At 34.8% G+C, this 21,132-nt stretch overlaps 1 protein-coding gene across 2 annotated transcripts; it reads right to left on the bottom strand.

Annotated features, from left to right (window-relative positions):
* Positions 1-929: 929 nt before the first annotated feature.
* Positions 930-20,725, bottom strand: LOC123531954 (von Willebrand factor C domain-containing protein 2-like). Of its 2 annotated transcripts, none has more exons than XM_045313272.2 (5): positions 20,611-20,725; positions 20,363-20,440; positions 14,979-15,251; positions 10,376-10,516; positions 930-2,434 (listed from the first exon to the last, which is right to left on the bottom strand). In XM_045313272.2, exons 1-5 carry the CDS (start codon positions 20,678-20,680, stop codon positions 2,181-2,183), a joined length of 816 nt encoding a protein of 271 aa, XP_045169207.2. In that variant the 5' UTR covers positions 20,681-20,725; the 3' UTR covers positions 930-2,180. The 2 variants fall into 2 exon arrangements, with proteins under 2 accessions (XP_045169207.2, XP_053373576.1); XM_053517601.1 differs by lacking the exon at positions 930-2,434 and adding an exon at positions 2,632-2,755.
* Positions 20,726-21,132: the final 407 nt, after the last annotated feature.

The following is a 21,132-nucleotide window of genomic DNA, read 5'->3' as shown; positions in this document are numbered from 1 at the left end:
TATGAAACATATTTTCTCATTTGTGCATTTTAAGTTGACACCATTATTTCGGGCCAAGCCCGACATTAAAAATGAAAACTTGAAACTTTGCCTATCGAAAGGACAAAATTGTCATTTACGACATACATTGTACTATCATAAGGCCATCGCAAATACTGTGCGCCTGTGGGCGCGGAGTATTAACAGCAGTCCTAAAAAGTTCTTAACATTCCGGAACACTACTCTTTTTCTCTGCATTGACATAAGATATGTGCAGAATGTTCGGAGTAGTAAAAGGAGTATGACCCTCATTTCTCTATGTCATATAATGATACGAATCTTCACTGGCACCAGAACAGAAAGAAAATGTCACTGCACATGTTATACTCTATCCCCGAAAAACTTGAACCAAGAAAGCCAACGCCGAAGCCGGGGCGAGTAGAATAGTACCCCTATTCTCCAAATAGCGGAGCTAAAAATACAAAGAAAAAAAAAAGAAAAACAAAATGTCCTGACAAACTGAGCGGAATAAATATATATTTTTATATATGCATATAGATTCTATTTCTTGTCCAAGACAAGGACATCGTTGGTGAAATAGACCAATAAATACTGTTTGACTGTCGCAAGTAAAATACAATACAAAACTTATTTATCAATTCAATAAGTACAGTGTATGGAGCTTATAAGCCCAAACACTTCATCATTTCTTTATTGAATAGGGCGAATAGTGGAACAGTTTTATATCAAGTTTTGCGACTAGGCGGTCAGTGCATAATTCAGATACATGTTGGATTAAACAGTATTTTAACTATTCAGGATTGTAAATACATATTTGTACGGAATCCTGTTGGGGCCATTTATAATGTCGCCGTCGCGTTTGTGGGGTCGACAAACGACAACGCGAAGTGACATAGCGACATTAGGAAGTGACACCCGACAATCCGACAATCGCAAACGACGGCGACAATCCCAAACGACAATGTCGCAATATCCACTTTGAAATGTCGCCTTTCAAAAGCACGATATATCGCAATGTCACTTCGCGTTGTCGAGCGTCATATCGCATTGTCGCTCTGTCACTTCGTAATGTCGCGATGTCACTTCGCGTTGTCGTGTGTCGACCCTGCAAACGCGACGGCGACATTATCAAACGACATGCGATAATCTCAAACGACGCTCGACAACAGGAAGCGACATTTTCCTAATATCGTATCGTATGCCGCGTGTCGCGGGTTTGGGTGAGGGTCGACACGCGACAATTCCAAACGATACACGACACGCAAAGTGACACTCGACAATACGAAGCGACATTTTCATAATGTCGTATCGCATGTCGCCCGTCTACCGGTGAAAATGTAAAATATTTCCGTACTTTTCCGTACGGAAAATGTCCATGTTTTTCATTAACTTCAAATAATTGTAGAGTGTTCCAAACACAAGATATTTTAATGTAATAACTTTTATATATTAAATTCAAACATTGTCTAAACGGATATGTACTTGTATAATTTTACCGCCAACGGTTTCGTCGGAGGACCGTCTCAAAATGTATCAGTTTTCGTGAAAATATGCATACTTCTTCATATATTAAATAGAGGGGTGGTCCTTGTCTGAGAAGCCATATCTTCATAACCTGATGTCCGATTTTAATAAATGATACCTTGTTGCAAAGTCAGTACCTAGAGAGAAGAGGCCACGTCAGTTTCGAACCCGGTCGGCTAGGGGTCAAGGTCATAGGTCAAATTCCGGTAATATTCTCAAAATATGAACTTGTCAGAGCAGTCAAGACGGTCCTGAAAACCCAAGCACTACCTTCACTGAGTCCAATGACACCATTGGAGCAATTCTCACGGCTCCCTGGGTCGGGTCAGCTTAGTCTTGACCAGCACCCTACCGCATATACTGAATTTCAGTTGATAATGACACTTTGTTATATTCTGACCCTTGTTAGAGTCTCTACACCCCCAGATACCTACCTTTACTATATATATATATATGAATATGTCTTCATAGATGACTTGGCTTTACATTTAAGCTACTTACAAGTCCATATGATGCCATCAGAGCTCAGGACAGGTATCAGAAAATGATTTACCCCTCTATTTAATATATGTACATAGTATGCATATTTTCACGAAAACTGATACATTTTGAGAAGGTCCTCCGACAGTTCTATTGTATTTTAGGTCATGTCCACATTACATCAGTCCAGGTTTAACCGGCGGAGCATATAATGCATCTATTTGCATCCATGTTGGTTTAGTTGAAGCATCAACTACACATCTCGTCTTTTGTAAGTGTGTCAAGTCTTCATTCATTATCATTCTTTTAGCACAAAATGCCCGCGGGTACCAGTCGTCTGCTACGCCTCCAACGCAGGTACAAACTTTTTTTCCAATTATTTTAAATTGTCCATACTGTATTATATCCTTTCCGTACATGCATGTTTTTCCTGAAATAAATAAACATAAAAACAATTGAGAGTTAGACCAAGTACGATTCTTATTAATAGGTTACTCTAGCGACTACAAATACACACAGGTTGGACAAATGAATTTCAAGAGTTACTTTGAAATTTGTCTAATTTTCAAGACTGTACTTAGAACACGAAATTGATACTGGAATTAAGGATTGGTGTCCAAACTCGGCCTCATGAGCTGGGATCAGTAAACAAGTTCATTACAGACATTTAGCAGGGTAAGGGTTAAAAGACTGAAGTTTAGTATATACGCTTCCAGGATAAATCCGACTTATGTCCGAAACAAGATTGTTCCTGTATTTAAATAAAAATATAAAATTTTAATCACTTGATATTAAGAATTAACTTTTAAGTTTTATCCTTTAAGTATTTATTTTAAATGCCACTCCAGGGCTTTCATATATAACACTATATAGAGGTAGTACCTAAAATTTTAAATTATGAAAGAGCAATTAAAAAATTAAACTTGTTTGTTTGTTTAAGAAATAATAAATCTGTTCCTATATTTTATCAGTTCATAAAATATGGGCAGGAGTTTGGATGCGTAATAATTAAATCACGAGTGCGTAGCACGAGTGATTTAATTATTCGCATCCAAACGACTGCCCATGTTTTATGAATTGATAAAATTATTGGAACATATTTATTATTTCGATTCTAACAACGCAAATAATTCGCATTTTACCACGCCATGTACCCGGATAATCTTAACTCTGTTCAGCGACCCTAACTCAGTGCCAACATGGCGGATGTAAAGCCGATACAACTTTGTTTTCTGTGTAATTACGATGTATAAAGGAATTTTCTGTTGTTATATCTATCTCAATTGATCAAGTATATATTTATTTCAAAATGTATCATGTTAAATATATCAATCATTGTGTTTTCAGGTGGAAAAACGACAAACAAGGCAACTTTTTCAATGAAAACTTTTACAAAAAATCTTTAAAAATACTTCTATGCTTTTGATGCCTCGACTATTTTGTTGTTTGAAAGCAAAAATATACTGCTTTATAGGCCCGTTAACACTATGTTGTTAACCCACTACATGTTGACACAATACATGTTTAAATGTACTGACAGCGAGAAAAGGGAGAAAAACCTAACTTTGATTTGATAAAAACCGAACTCAGTTTACATGAGGAATGGATAAAAACCTAACTTACACGAAATTGCGTGACGGATAAACACCTAACTGACTAGTATGCTATAGAAATGAATGAGTTGACATGTACATGGTCTGATTATTGTAAACATTACTTTATAAGCGGTATTTTCTTCAAACTTTGTCATTAATTTTACAAGATGTTATATGTATGCCCACTACAGTCAAATATTTTTTCATAATTTTAATATTATGCAAATAGCAATGTTTGGAAAAATCTGGATAAACCCTCAAAAATAACTCAGTATAAAAGTCAAAATTATTATATTTATATAAGAAATTATTTAATACCACCGATGTTCGAAGTTTTGTAGTCCCCAACCCTCTCTCTCTTCATCTCTCTCTCTCACACACACACACACACACACACACACACACACACTGTTTCAGAAGAATTGTGTCTGTTTCAAATCTTGTATATCGTATAGTGTAAGAGATTTTTATAGAGGTGCTAATGGAATATTTTTGATATTGTTTAAATTGGATTAGATTTATGATTAATTATTAAATATGATATTTTTCAGACGGTAAATAGGGAAGAAAAGTGGGTGTGGTGTGGTGGGGTGAATGATGCATGGACTGACGGGACAGGGGTGTGGTTATCCTTACATTTTTTCACTTGTCCACGGACACTTAATAACCCATTTGTCCATAGTCAAATTTCACTTGCTCTGATTTGTAATATTAAACCTTCATGAAAGCGCAAATAGACTGGAGATCGAGGTCTTTATTTAGGACAATAAAATAGAAAAACATATCTCAGTAACTGTGGTAAAAAATAAGTTGTTGAAATATTTGCCTTTTAACGTTTATAAAAGTCTGAAATCGTGTAAGCAGTGTTCGGGATCTTTTGGGGTCATGCCCGAAACACTGTCCACGCAACGGTGCAAAGCCAGATGAATTCAGAGAAAGACTCTTAAAACTTTCCGACTTATTTTAGTCATACTTGCGATCTCTGTGTGCTTTTGATTTTAATTTGGCTGACTACTGGCTCAGATATTTCCTTTGACAGTGACTTATTGGCTCAGCAGTTGGAATTCTACTTACAAACTTGTCATGATACTTTTTTAAGTTGTTTACGTTTCTGATGTCTTTAAATGTCCATTTACTTCTCTGTGTGTAACCCTTGTTTTCCTTTTTTAGTTTTAGTTACAGAATGCTATATGCTGATGATGCAAATATTTTTCTTCAGCTACTTTAAGTAGTTCTTATGTTCCCTTTAGCATGTATATGATTTCTTCTTTTATATTGTTTTTCTTTTAAATGCATGTTGTAAAATGTGACTCTTCTTATTTTTGTGTAGTGTCAGCTAATCTTTTTTTATGTTGCCTTAAATGTGCTAAATCTGTATATGGTAAATTACTTTTTCCTTTTATTTGCAAGTACCTATGTGCTATTTTGTTTTAATGCGCTGTAACATGTGTGTGATACTTTGTGATTTGTTTCTTATCTATTAGAGCCAGATGCTTTATTTGCTTTAATGTGTTTTAACATATTTGCATTTTATTACAGCTGTTTTACTTATGTTGAGCTTATTTACATGTGTTTGTCGGAAAATAGCTTTAAGTGTTATAAGTTTATACTTATCCGACGTTAAATAAATCTTCTTGTATCTAAATCTTCTCTGATATTTTATCATAGTCACCGAGTTACAGTGTGCGCGAGACCTAGTCAAAGTACCCATTATCTTTATCACTTCCATACGCTTGAAGCAACACACAATCTAAATGTTTTATCATTTTATACCTGAAAAAGTATGCTTGTCCGCGGACACACAGAATAAAAAATGCACTTGTCCGCGGGCAAAAAATCACGAGTCGGATAAGTTGGACATAGGAATCCCACATCCCTGCAGGGGTGGGTAGATCAAAGAACTTTGAGCATCAACAGTCCATAAAAAAGCACAGACGAACAGCCGTTTTCGCTTGGTTAGGTGTTTATCCATTCTAAGTTCGTATTTATCCAGCACTGTTTCCTATACCAGTTAGGAATTATCCGAAAATTTAAACCTACCTCATAATCAATACAATTTTTAAACTATAAAAATCAATTTCAAACTTTGATACTGTTAAACATTGTCAAAGAGATATTTATGGAACTAATACATTTAATAAGTAAGGTCTTACTGCAATTTCTGGTACTTTAAAACAGTCAGAAACATAAAACATGTTCATTTTGAAGACTTTTTTGAGTACATTTTAATGAATTCCAGCCACATAATGTGACATTTCGATTGAAATATTTTATACACAAAACATGTCATCAATACAGGATATTATGACTATCAAAAGTTTTACGCTAACATTGCATACTCACACAAAAACATGAAAAAAAGACAAGGAAATTAACTACATACATTGTCTTTCTGTCAGCCATGTTGACACTGAGTTAGGGTCGCTGAACAGAGTTAAGATTATCCGGGTACATGGCGTGTTTACAGTACTACATTTTCAGCGTAATACGTCATTCGGGTCATATGCTGTTACAATTTACCCCCTATGGTTAGAAAGAGTTGCATAGCCAATGGAACGTATAGATATTTGTTTCTTTTTATCAGAATTTTGAGAAGTATTTATAATTTAGTAATATAACAGCTCGCAAACTAATTATGAAGATTATTGCATGACTGCGGCATTTTCCTTTGAAGTTTTGTGTTTTCTAAATTCTGGTATCGCCACGGTTAGCCGTGCTCTAAATTCCGTTGCACACAGGTATCGCTCACAGTTTTCTCTGTCTGGGATGTAGAACAATACACACAAATTAGCAAGTGTTGCTGTGATAAGGTATTGAAAATGATAAGCTATTTGAAATAATTTATTACTGTATTTCTGTAGTTTAGTTCCCTACATCTTGATTAATTTTAAAACTTGACATTTTAAATAACATAAAAATATAACTGCAAAAATGATTATGATATTCTATTCAGTTTAAAAATTCAAATTACGTTTCTGGCAAAGCTTTAGGTGTTCATTTCATCCATACATGAAACGTTTGTTGATAAAATTAGCCACGTGGGTTTGTTTACATTCCCTATTTCTCCAGGGTTCATGACCTCGTTAGCGCCTAACCCCCCCCCCCCCCCCCCCCCCCCCCACGGCAAATTCAAATTTTGAGCAGTTAGTTTAAATGATTTTTGAAACTCTATTTCACAACTTTTTGTTTTGAAAAACAATTACACCAATTGATAAAGAATGTTTCAATGCGTATTTATGCACTTTTATAACTTTTTTTTCAGTAGTTTATTTAAAATTTGAAAAGGGGATCTGATGTGAAGCATGCATAATTTATATAAAAACCTACCCAGCGCCATCTTCTGGCTTTTATATGGTAGTTGGGGGTTTACCATGAAATGTTTCTAAGGGAGGCTCAAGAGGGGAAATATTTTTAAATATTTTAAATTTAAGATATTTGAAAAATGTGTTCAGTTTACTGTTTTTAATCATGCAATAAATCAGTTAGACAATACATACGCGTGTGTTACCGGCGAGTATCATCATGCTTGGGAGAATCTCAGGGAACGTAATTTGATAGCAAACTCGCCTCTACGAGGCTCCTTTGCTACCCAAATTACGTTCCCTGAGATTCCCCCGCGCATGATGATACCAGCCGGTAACACACTTTTATGTATTATCTAACTTATACGAATCATCAAATTAGGCGAGTTGACCCTGTGTTACAAGTTACGAGCTTAAATTTATATGACGTCACATCATTATGACGTCATACTTTATGTCATACATTTATGACGTCACCGCTGAATCTTAATCAAGCTAATTGAATTCGCTTGTAGAGATCGAAACGTGTTTTACGGTCCTACACATAAGTCAGTATGACATTTTATCGTATTTATGTTTTTGAGATGCTGTTTTCAACCGTTTGGCCCTGAAATAATTTGTATGTAATGGAACTGAAGTAGAATCTCTTATGCCACAATCATAGGGGATGAAATGTAACAGCCAACCATATTTTATGGTAGATTCATGTATAGGCGATTTCGCTATATGTTTATATACCAATTGCTGCAGATCGTGTTAGAATTAAATATAACATTTCAGACGGAATATAATATATAAGTCTTGATTTAATCATTTTGAAACATGTCATTTAAGATTTTCTAAAACTTTTCATTTAATTTCCATGTATCCTCTCTTGCAGAGAGTCGTACCTCTCAAGTCATTGATTAATGTTTAAACTCCACTTATGGGAAGAACTTAATTCAATGCAAAATAAAATGTATAATAGAGTAACTTCGGGTATATTCGACACCTTAAACATAAAAACGGTGAAGCAATTTTCGGTTCAGAATGATCGGTGCGAACATTTCATGAAAACGAAAGTAGACCTTTTCTGCGTCTTCAGTATAAAACGCTGCCCAGTGTTTGCATCTACATCGTCAATAGGATGGATATTATTCTGATTGTTGTCGTCGTGTAAGTTCGACATCTTTCGGGCAAATTCGGCACCCTGGTAGAGTTTTAAAAAATATACAAGTTGAAGATTTATCTTTTTTATATAGCTACATTAAAAACAGCAAATGTCGCAATAGACATAACACAACAGTTTTTATGCTGACGAGTAGGCTCTATTTTTTTCAGATTTCATAACTCGATCAAGCTATAAAAAGTAAAACAAAAGAATAATCTTTATTAATTGTTCAGCAGATTATACAAACGCCGACTAATTGTTTCGGGAAACAATAAAATATAGCCTCATTAATTATGTTTATTTATTTATTCGCTGCTACCTTCTTTTTTGACTATGGTACCATTTTCTACCATCTGAACGGTGGGGGCAAGTTTTGATGGAGAGTAAGAGCTCTGCAACACTTCGCACGAATTTGTCTGGACATTTTAATTTCAAATAAGGCGTATTTGTTACCGAAACCTTTGGGTTACTCGGCTATGATTGTTTTAAATAACGATGATATGTTCTTATTATATCCTATTCAATATATTTTACTTTGCACAAATTTTGATTGTCTAATTAATTGTCATAAATTCGTACGGGTCCCAGATGTAAATATGTGCACGCTAATTAAATGCACAGGTGCTTTTTTAATGCACAAATCAGTGACGTAATTAGCGACGTCAGCTTAGGTTAACATACTTTAAGAATCTGCGTGGACAAAATTAGGAAAGCATGGATATGGTTAAGAAACACACTTAAACCATTTGTATGCCGTAAATATCCTTTAAAGACGATATAATCGAATAATTTTGATTGTATGTCGAATTTGTACAACAGTGTTATATCTTGTCGTGCAAATTCGTCACCCCTAGCCAAGGTCATGCTTGGAAACCGGGGAATATTATTTGTTTCTAAATATCAACATCAAATATATTTCTGTTTGTATTTCGGTTAAGTAAAGTCAAAATGCAATTGTAAGAATAGTTTTAAATACCTTAGCTCCGCTGACCATTCTTACAGAAAACTGTAACTACGATTTTCGTTCAAAATGAATTTGAATGTCGAAGTTACCCGATGCGCGTATCGGAAAAGGAAAGAAAGCCTGTGTGATCAAAATGTTCTCATGATGTCATATACAAATATGACGTCATATAAATTACTTAAGAAAAATTATTCAAGGACATTATGGGTTTTTCCACGTGGATATTAATTCAATGTGTCGAATATACACGACTGTCGAATTTTCCCGAAGTTACTCTACATGATTATTGTTTGACATTGGAAAATGTTTTAAATCCAATAAAATGAATTCAGATCCATTATTTAAGCTGAAATTTAGACATAATATTATTTCTACCATATCACACATCATATATAAAAACAAGTAAAAACGCTTCAGCATTTACCATGAAATTTGAAATTTCAATGAAATGACTTATCACTAAGTTTTTAACCATACAGTTACTTCATTCTTCCTATTAACTGGTTTCATACAGGTGTACAGGTTAATGCAGGGAAGGATTATTATTTGTGTCCTTGACTGATCTCCAGTAATATGTCTAGACTATATTATTCCTTTTATACACCATTCTAAAGAACTCCAGTGATGTACATTGAAGCTTTTAGTTGTTTGTCAAAATATCATTATTAGTTTTAAACTTTTGGTCAAAAAACGATTTTTCAGTATAATTTTCAGCCATTTTTGATACCAAATTTGTAAGTTTTAATTGTTTTCACAGTGCAGAATTGTATACAAGGAAATATGCATTTTAAGCCACAAAAATAACAAAATAGAATATGTCTAAAAAGTTCAAAACTACCCTCCTAGCCCGCCCGCTTAGCTCAGTAGGCAGAGTGTTTGTCTACGGATCGCGGGGTCGCGAGTTCGATCCCTTGGCGGGGCGTATGTTCTCCGTGACGATTTGATAAAAGACATTGTGTCTGAAATCATTCGTCCTCCACCTCTGATAATTCATGTGGGGAAGTTGGCAGTTACTTGCGAAGAACAGGTTTGTACTGGTACAGAATCCAGGAACACTGGTTAGGTTAACTGCCCGCCGTTACATGACTGAAATACTGTTGAAAAAACGGCGTTATACCCAAAACAAACAAGCAAACAAAACTACCCTCCTACCACAACTGGACAACTGTTCACAGTTTCATGACTACACTCTTGTTCACGGTTCCGTGACTACACTCGTGTTCATAGTTCCGTGACTACACTCGTGTTCATAGTTCCGTGAATACACACGTGTTCACAGTTCCATGACTACACACGTGTTTACAGTATACATCAATATATATAATAATGTACATATATTCCACAAGATATGCTAACTTACCATTCGGACAGATGTAAGTACAATTTTCGTCGTAAGTGGGATCTACACAATGAAGTTTCTCTGAAGGACATGCTCCTCTCTTACACCATACCTTCCCGTTAGCCTGACATCTACAGTTATCACACGGGTTGCCAACTTTGCCTGAAACATTACATACTGACTGTTATTTACTGATCCTGTTTCTGTCACTAATAAGACTCAGCCCGCTCTTTTCAGCTTCCACCCGCCCGTCTCATACGCCAGATCCAATAATAATGTAGAGCACAGCGTTTTCTGGTTGTAGGTTTGACTCCAATTTGTATGTTCAGAATTACCTATTATTCATCTTTACTTTGGATAGTTGTAAGCAACTTGCGAAGAGTCAGTTAATACTTACTGGACAAACAGGAAATCTGCTTCCTCTATAAACTGTCCACAGACATATATATATATATAGTTGAAAAACTTTAAACCCTTATCATGCTGCACACGATTGATTCTGACTTTGCGACCAATGTGGATCATGATCAGCTTGCACATCATTGCAGTCTGATCATGATCTGCACTGTTTGCCATTCAGTCAGTATCCCTTTTAACAGTTAATGGTGCTGTCCAAATTGAAACATCCCCAACTTTTATTATATTTGACTGTCATATCATAGTAGGTTGTCCCCCTTGAAAATTATCAGATAATCTATATTAGTTCCCTGCTGATATCACTTTGAGCAAAAGATTATATAGGAAATTTATTTTCAATGATTAATTTCAAATACGTATTTTAGTTTGTGAATATTTTTAACATATTTGACAGTACATGTATACATCAATTTCTCCTCTTCAATTTCATGTGAAAATATTTATACTAACTGAACATCTTCTTGCTTCCAATTTTGGTTTAAAAGTATCACCATCGCTTATATTGAACATATATTGAAAATCACTAAACTTTTCAATTTCTTTTACTTTAGAGGCAAATAAATTATATTTTCCAAAACATGACAACTTATTAACACATATGTAGGTGTTCTTGACTTTATATGTGGGATGTGTGCATTTATTTAAATAAAAGATACTATAGTAGTCGCAACTTGACCGCGATGGTTGACCTTAGGCTGATTATTCATATCGATTATTTCATTATAGAAATCAAGGGTGCTTAGGTTAGCCGTGTATATTTATATGGAATTAGTTTGTATAAGGTGCAGTTTCAAAGTATATATACTTACATCTGATCAGTTAAAACCTTCAAATGCGCTAATTTATATTTACACAAATTTATATTTCCTTTTTCTCGTGCAGCTCGTGTTTACGTACACTCCTTTTCAATAATAGGTTGTGCCTCATTATGTATTATAATGCAACGGTCAACCATCGGGGTCAAGTTGCGTCCACTATACTGGCAGCATGATTTCCCCGCTGTACGAAGAAAGGGGAAAACTAATAGACGAGCAATATCATGTCTATTTTAGAAATGAAATCCAAGCTTGAAAACAAAACAAACAAACGAAGAAAAAAAAACATTTACAATAGCGTGCTTTCCATGAGTTTGCACGAATTTAGTAGGACCTACATTTTTGTCACGGTTTTATTCGTGGAAAACATGCAAAATAGTCACCTTTACAGCTAAAGAAACTTTAGTTTACACGGGTAATTTTGATTTCATGATTGAACTGTATAATAAGCACAAACAGATATAATTGAGCCGTGCCATGAGAAAACCAACATAGTGGGTTTGCGACCAGCATGGATCCAGACCAGCCTGCGCATCCGCGCAGTCTGGTCAGGCTCCATGCTGTTCGCTTTTAAAGCCTATTGGAATTGGAGAAACTGTTAGCGAACAGCATGGATCCTGACCAGACTGCGCGGATGCGCAGGCTGGTCTGGATCCATGCTGGTCGCAAACCCACTATGTTGGTTTTCTCATGGCTCGGCTCATATGAATGGCATATTTGATTTATAAATAAAAACGATAACGAAAACATTATCGGATAAGTCGATTATGTCTTTATTGGTAATTCAAGGTTTACTTCATGGTAAATCGGTTTTCTTTATAGTCAATACGATTCAAAAGTAGTACAATTATTTTGTCACGGATAATGGTTTCACAACCTGATTCCCCTTTTCTCAAGTGTAACATTTTTAACATGTTATTGTTACAAATACCGTGCGAGAGTAGTACAGTGGAACCTCCCTAATCCGAACCCCTCTAATCCGAAAACCTTTATAAACTGCGATTTTTATATCTAATTACATTAAAATCTACCCTTCTAATCCGAACCTGGTTAGTCAATGTATCTGATGTAAATCTTGCTCACATTTTGACATTTTTCAGTCCATTTACAATTTCAGCTATTACTCTTTATAAAGGTGTCAACATCAATAGGCCCTAACACTGGAATCAAGAGTCATGTCAGAGTTTTGCTTTGTAGATCCATGTAATAAGCACAGGTGTGAAAGAAGCAAGTTCAAATAGTTTGTTTGAACAGAAATAATGTAAGAATTATAGACATATGTGCAACAAGTACTGCCAATGTAATAAATCAGTATTAATCTGTAAATTCCTCAACACGTTTTGTGCAATTTGTTTATTTAAACACTGAAAGTGGTACTAAATCGGATCATTACAATAACCGGTCAAGTAAAATATTCTCCTTTAAGCTACATTCTGTGAATGTAGGAGTGGTGAAAAAAATGTTTACAAGTGATATTGAGAAGTTGAATTAACATGAAATTCACATTACACTAAAACAATCTTCATGCTGCTTATAATTTGATTATTTTTATTAGTCTGTACACAAAAAGATATTCTCTTCATGTGTAACAAACAACATAATTTTTCGTTCTAAAATAAAAACCTTTCTAATCCGAAAACCCCTCTAATGCGAACATTTTTTCTGGTCCGAACATGTTCTTATAAACTTTGATAATGTGGCAGTTGACCTCAATACATTCGACACTGTTTATTTTCCAATACAGGTAAATCCAATATTTGCTGCACAATAGATCTATGAAGGATTATCTTTGAACACCCCTGTACTTATTGGACTCAACTGCCACATTATCAAAGTTTATTAGTAAATATCATTGTTTATACAAAACTTAGTAACTTAGACTATAAATAAGTAAACAGGATGAATCAGAACTAATTTAAAAAAAATGAGTTCGGATCTCAATGATACTTTAAAGAAATGAGTTCGGATCTCAATGATACACATACACCAGTGCTGATAAGAAAAAATAGAAACTTGATTCATAATTAAATAGATTCTTTCTTTCCTTGGTTTCTATGGAAAACATTGCAGTTTACAGTAAGGATCAAGGCCAGTTAATAAAGCAAGTGCGTGCGTGTTTTACTAATATGTACGTTTTTTTTTAAGTTTGTTAAATTGCTCGTTTCTTTTATGTTTATTACTTTATTTCATCATGTTTTAAAGAGCAAACCTCTAGGCATGTAAACAAAAGTACTGTTATATCATAATATATGGACTAGGACATTCAAACAAAATGGGAATACATGTATCATCACACAAGTCTCGTTTTTCTCGTGGAAAACTATGATACTGTGGGAAAGTTCGTTTATAAAATAATCCTCGGATTTCAATGTTTAGCCGTCATTTTCTGGTCAAAAGAAAACAAAACAAACAAAAACATATTTAAATGTTTTCATTTTCAGTTACATGACAACATAAATTCCGTAATATCATAAGCTAACATAATGCTTTTTTTTTACAGAAATGTTTTATATCTTTACAAGAATGATATTTCTATATGAATCTATAAAACAACATGATTTATATCAAAAACTGCCTACATGTTTTGTTTCTTCCTATGGTGTAATATGCGAGCTTTATTTCCGTGTGTTGGCCAAAGCAATATCTTAAAATCAATGCAAAATCTATAACAAAGAATTATTGATTTGGGTCATGAATGACACGATTTTATCTAATATAAGGGAGACAATCCAATTTGAAGGGAATAGCTTTAACACAGTCAATAATTAAGGGAGAGAATTCTCAAAAATTCTCGTTAAAAGCTGACCTTGGATGGACAAGTTCATTATAGAAATTCAGCGGGATAAGAGTTAAAACTGAACGGAACGCAGCTAGTTATATATTTTTTATTTCCACCTTGCCGATGATGTTATTCAACATTCAGATATGAAACATACATCTTCCTGGAAACAAAACGTGTAGCTCATATTTTTCATCAAAAGAGGACACATTATATATATTCACATTTTCGTTATCTTCCCTGTACCTGTCCCATAATCGCTATGTCGTAGTGACGAAATCACCAATGCAAAGATCCGAATAGGTAACATAAAACATTGTGAAATAAGACTGTGACTAAAAAAGAACTGGAGCGCCTATGATATATTACAAGCGTATCTTTAATGTATGTATTTTTAACTATGATAATCCTAACCCTAACCGTTAGTCAGTATAATATACATATTATAAACTAAATGCGTGCGGACATGCAATAGTTTGCGTATTTTTGCCTTGCGCTCTTCTAGAAGATGATAATGATTTTGTGACATGCGCAGAACGACCGCTCCAGAGGTCTGTAGTGAGCAACATCGGTGATAATGATGTAAAACATACAACTGCACAATAATACATACCCCTTGGTACAAGCTGCTTTTCAAAGAAGCAGCCACATTGCGTCGCTATGCATGAGTCTTCCGGGTAGTAATATCTATATTGCCAACAATCGAGTTTCGGTTGATTCTTCCCATCACAGATTCTGGCACATTCTTTGCAACATCCGTCATCAGAGATACGGAAAAGGTTTTTACCACATTTAGGTTTCGGACAGAATTTCAACCAACATGTCACCGTCCCGTCATCTTTACAGTTACATGTTTTGCATGGGTCACTCACGGGGATGAATGTACCTTAAAAATATACATTTTCGACATGCGTCTTTTTTTTTATCTTAATGATGAAGTGACGTTTAGAAAATGGAATTCTGCAATGTGTTGTTACAAATAGAAAAGTGATGTTGTAATAATAATATATATAATAATCAGCAAAGAAAAGCTGATGATTTTACTAGCTCCTAGACTATGATATATCTTTTTTACACTTTTATGATTAAATGTAGTGAACTGAGCCAGTCTATATTCTATGTCCAATATCATATCAACATCATTCCTCTGTGAAAATCTCTAACATAGACTGGCTTTTGTCTCTATGAAATTAAATTCATCAAAAAAGGAAAAATGTAGAAATATATTATTATCAGTCTAGTGGCTAGTCTAGCTGATGATGAACATTTCATTTTATTTAGCAAATTCATCAATCATGAATATCAGTTTTTATAACATGACCCCTTATATTAATCTCTGGTTCATAGCCTATAATCCTTGTTTTTTATGATCGGCACCTCCCGTGATACGATAAGCGGAGATAGCCGAACCATAACGATCTGCAACACTCGCTAAAAATATCCGATAGTGATCGATATTTAGCTAGACGGTCGAAGGGAGACAACAATGTATAGCGTTGATCTCAATAAACAAGGCAAGATAATAGAATCGATTTTTGCTCAATTCTTCAGTATGTTTGTGCTATAGGACTTGTTTATATATTTAACTAATATTTTCTTGGCTAATAATTTTCAGTCAAAATTTCAAAGGATAAAACTGTGATGAATAGTTTCTGATATCATGTAATAAAACACTTGAGCCGCGCCATGGGAAAACCAACATAGTGGCTTTGCGACTAGCATGGATCCAGACCAGCCTGCGCATCCGCGCAGTCTGGTCAGGATCCATGCTGTTCGCTAACAGTTTCGCCAAATTGCAATAAGCTTTGAAAGCGAACAGTATGGATTCTGACCAGACTGCGCGGATGCGCAGGCTGGTCTGGATCCATGCAGTTCGCAAAGCCACTATGTTGGTTTCCCATGGCGCGGCTCATTTATTGAAGGCTGTAAATGGATATAAGGATTTGTATTGCAAAACAACAACGAAGTAATGCAACAAAAAATCTAAAATAAGCACAAGTAACTCAAAAAAGTAAGGGCAATAAATTTTCCAAGAGCATAATTAACAACTGTTTACCAGAATTTGGAAATATTACATTCCATGGAAATACTTACATAAGGCGTAAAAAAATGTTTCTTTCTGGTGTCCCGACCTACCCTAAATTTTTGGCCCGACCCTAAATGTTTTTATGGCCTTGGAGAATTTTTTTTTTAACCTTTTAACAAAAAGTTGCAAAACTGCTCTTCTTGTGCTTTAAACATTGTCAGAGGTGTTAGACATCAACTTCCTGGTGTTTTATAGGCATAACTATGGGCGGCGGTTACCGCCAAAATTAGTAAATATACAATCCATTCATAAACAAGCCAGTCAGTGCAGTGCATTTCAACGCCGTCTAGTCTAAAACTCCATCCCGTCCAATATATTTGCATTCAACGCATTGTATTTTGAAACCATTTAATGAAAAACTTCATTCCATCCATTTAAACATGGAACGATGCATTGAAAAACTTGTTGCGATGCACTGTACTATGAAATCATCCAACAAAACATGATACCATGCAGCTCGTCCAACAGCAGTTACCGCCGCCCATACATGACTCCCTTATTTGTTTTCATTTTTGACACAAGGAAAATTTCCGACCTACCTACAGTATTATGATCTGTATCAAAGGTATACTGGACCCACATTTCATGTTTGAAAACATGTACAATTTCTACATAAATTTATATGTAGTTAATATTAATATAAAATTAAAATGTGTATGTGTACTAATGGTTTAGAATAGTTTACACGTAATACATTTATATTATAACAGAACACAGCATAAATATGTACTGCCATTAAAATAAAAAAAAATAAAAAAATTGTCTCTAATTTTGCATCAGACTGTTTCTTTGATTTATAAAGCCGTTTTATTTGAAATACAATTCTATGACAGATGCTAAGGAATAATGGAGGGCATTTAAAAATACGATTTTATCGAAGATTATTATAATGATTGTATCTTTCTGTATTTGAATTTCCATTTTTAACTTCACTAGAACCTGCCAAAAGAGTAATTTAAACCAAATCAATTCTAGGGGAGGCCCCCATACGCCTCCAGGAGGAGGGGAAGCCCCTCCTGCATTCTCCCCTTTGCTGCTGTTGGCATCTCAAATTTTTGTTGCAACATGCCTTCCAAAATTTCTTGCTTGAATCTATAAAATGGACAAGTTAAAGTATAGCAAAAGTTCTTTCTAGGGCACATCTATATAAATATATAATGATCTTGTAAAATTTTGGTTGCAATGTCTGTTTTAAATATTGGTCATCAGTGTGTGGAACCCTAGGATTGGACGCAAAGACAATACCGTTCTACCTGATTGACATTCCGTATCCCCCGTTTAAGCGCCCCCGGGGGCGTTACATTTTGCACCAAGGGGGCGTTTATTTCTGCAACAAAATACAAAAAAAAAAACCCTAAAATTTTGAAAAAGAACTATGTTGTTTTCTTTTGCCTAAAAGAATGTCAAGTCCGCTATTTCCACAGTATTTACGCTAACATAAGTTGTTAAATCCAACAACGAAGTAAATCCGTTAGAACTTTCAGTTGAGTAAATACGGCAATTAAGAAAAACACTGGTGTACAGTACTGTACACATTGACCCGATTTAAACTCAGTCCATGTCCACGTGTAGGATTTAAGCACTAACTAGACGAGTACATTTTGAGAAGTTTATAGAAATGATAGATTCTAGCAGACTATGACAGTAGCGGCCATTAAAAGTGAATAGTGGATATTTTACGGAACTTGGTTTTTTTCTTACATATAAAATGGATATTTTACGGAAGTGTTTAATTTTAATCAGTTACTGTTTGCCTGACTTCTTGGAAGTAAAATGTTCACCCCTTTAAAGCTGGTAAGTCATTTTTGTGCTAGATATATGGTGGGGGCGTTTATTAGAGGGGATATGGTATATTCGCTTTATTTTTTCCCTGTTTAACATCCTAATGTAGTGATTTGATGCGCCTCGCTCTCAACAAACTTAATGGTCACTGATCAAGTAATTCATAGCTGTAATTTAGTAGTATCTGTCCTAAATCTCGTGAATATTCGATGCGTAATTTGTTGCGCACAATGAGAGGGTCGCAATGGGGTTTGTTTTCACATATTGACCATGCATTTGAAGGTAACGTCGTATGTTAACCTTTGTGACAAATAGGATGTTTGGCATGTTTCAACAACGCCACTTTTCCATCCTCGGACTTAGTAATATGTAATCCGCGGAGTGCGTACAGCCAGGGAGTCGCCTCAATTAAGAAAGAAAAATTTTAACGTCAGAGGTTATTTCTAAGGTCATGGAGTTTGATTGTAATGACAACAGCTTTCGAGGTCAGTTGCTCAGTCAAGTGTGACTTACCAATTCTAAGTGTTCGAACAAAAAACATGAATAGCAGGAGGATTTGCGGATATAAGCACATTCAATGTTTCTACATTAATAAGTATGAGAGTTTTTAATAATTTATAGCGGATAGCAGGGCCAGAAACAGAATCATATAATATCAATTCTAACCTTAAACTATGCTGCGCGCGCACCGTGTTTTGGCCAAATACTGCGGCGTAGCAGGCAGTTGTAATTTACGTTTGATGAAAATACTAGTACTATTCAATTTCACGAAAAAACTTAAGTAATTGCTTAACTAAGTCTGTTATTTCAAATGCTTCTTTTTGCTCTTTATGCATCTTCATTGTTGACTTTTTCATCTATATCAGAACCATATACAACTATTTCATAAATCAAAACACAATAATTCTGAATTTTACGGAAAATGAAGTATAGAAGTAAGAAATATACTTAAGCAAATACTTAAGTTCGTTATATCGTTCTTAAATAGAAATACCATATTTGCGTGACTGAAATAAGTACTGCAGACAAATACTACTAAGCATAGTATAAATTAGCTATATATACATTGTTATAGAAAAAGATCAACCTTAAATAACAACAACTTAAGCAATAGCACAATTTTAAAATAACAGACCTAACTAAGTAATTACTTAAGTTTTTTTCGTCTAACGTTGTTTGAAGTAAGTCGTGTTAGAATCAAAATAATAAGTATCTAAATGAACTTTATCGTAGAATAACCCTCGTATGTCGTTCTTATGCGTAAAAATATATCACTCAGGCCTTCGGGCCTTCGTGATATATTCTAAGGCATTAGAACTCCAAACTCGGGTTAATTTACGGCAAACCTTATATTTTGATACTTATTATCGTTTAGATATCAAATGATTTTCATGTTTCAATGATTTGTAACCATTGCTGGTATTATTAGTAATTATTAAATACTTGTTTTAAACTTGTGTTGACAATGTTTATACTTGTAAATATTAACAAGATAAAAATAAAAGTTGAAAAAATAAAATGATAAAATTAACTATAAAAATGATAAATTGTTGCAACATGCGAAGTGGAGAATACACCCCCACCCCCTACCCCCGCACCTCCACCCACCCCTAGTGCCACTTGAAACCCTGAAGACATGCGCAGATGTGTTTATGCGACGGAGCACATGGAACCTTCAGTGCACTACACTACAGTGCAATTCCAAGAAAACCGGCGTATGGTTCCCAGTTAAATAATGGACTAGCCCTAAACGAGAAAACAATTATGGACAGATCTGAAAGAAACATGAATAAACAGAAGGGATCAGAGGTTTTGTATATCAACGAAACCGCCAAAAGACAAAATAAAGAACAGACACCATGTCCGAAGGTTGGTTAAATAAATACCCCAAAACCATGAAAGCGGGAGTATTTGAACCATTCAACCCGAAATGTTCACGTTGAAAAACAAAAATGTCGTGTTGAGCGATCTGAACAGATCGAAATAATCAATCTAGAAAACTAACCAGAGGAGGCCGGGGAACCAACTGGTAATTTTTCCCCCGGGGAAAATAAAAAAAGAGTTGTTTTCCTGCGGAAAAAACTGACTGCTATACCGGGACTACTAAAACTTAAAAATTCAGAACTCACCAACTGGATAACCCTCTCCATCTTTCACACATTTTATGTCAGCTGTTTCTGCCAACGCAGTTAAGCAGATTCCTAGAACTGTGTAAAAGAATATATTACATATATTCATGATATTCCTTAAGCTGAACACTTACAATTTTTTATTTTGTAAACGCGCAGTATAAAGTTGGTAAATGTAAACCAATTACAACCGCACCCCTTATTTGAACCAAAATATAACTTCACCCCCTTATTATTAAACCACTTACTGATCCATTGCGTAAAAGTATCTACGAAACTTAGTTTAATATGGATATAATCGAGGCTTTTTCCTAACATATTCCTGCTTAATTATAGGATTATACGGGTTACAGTATCATTTGCACCATTCTCCGATGAAAAAAAATATATATGTCTGTTTACATGTAATTAGAATTAACTCGACCATCTGTCACCATGAAGTTGGTTGGGAAAGAAAAGGTACAAATGTCGCCTCGCTACAGTTCATTAGTGATCTTTTGTTCCGCGAAAGGCGATGACGTTCATATATAATTAGGTTTTTTTTTTTGGCATGAGAGGAGTGCCTCAACAGTAATGAAAAATGTATCACATACAAATTTTATTGGCAAACATAATTATGTTCATTTGTCGACTTCGATCTATGAGTGAGGCCCTTTCAAGACATTTTCCGTGTTCATCAGAAACTCATTTAAGGCTGAACATCACTCAGTCCGGCTGTTCTTTACTTCATATAAAATCCTTTATAACGGTTTTTCGACATTTTCTAGCAT

Source organism: Mercenaria mercenaria, chromosome 11 (assembly GCF_021730395.1).
Source record: "Mercenaria mercenaria strain notata chromosome 11, MADL_Memer_1, whole genome shotgun sequence".
Classification (NCBI taxonomy): domain Eukaryota; kingdom Metazoa; phylum Mollusca; class Bivalvia; order Venerida; family Veneridae; genus Mercenaria; species Mercenaria mercenaria.
The sequence above is the reverse complement of the archived record's forward strand: the minus strand, read 5'-3'. Positions and strand labels throughout refer to the sequence as shown.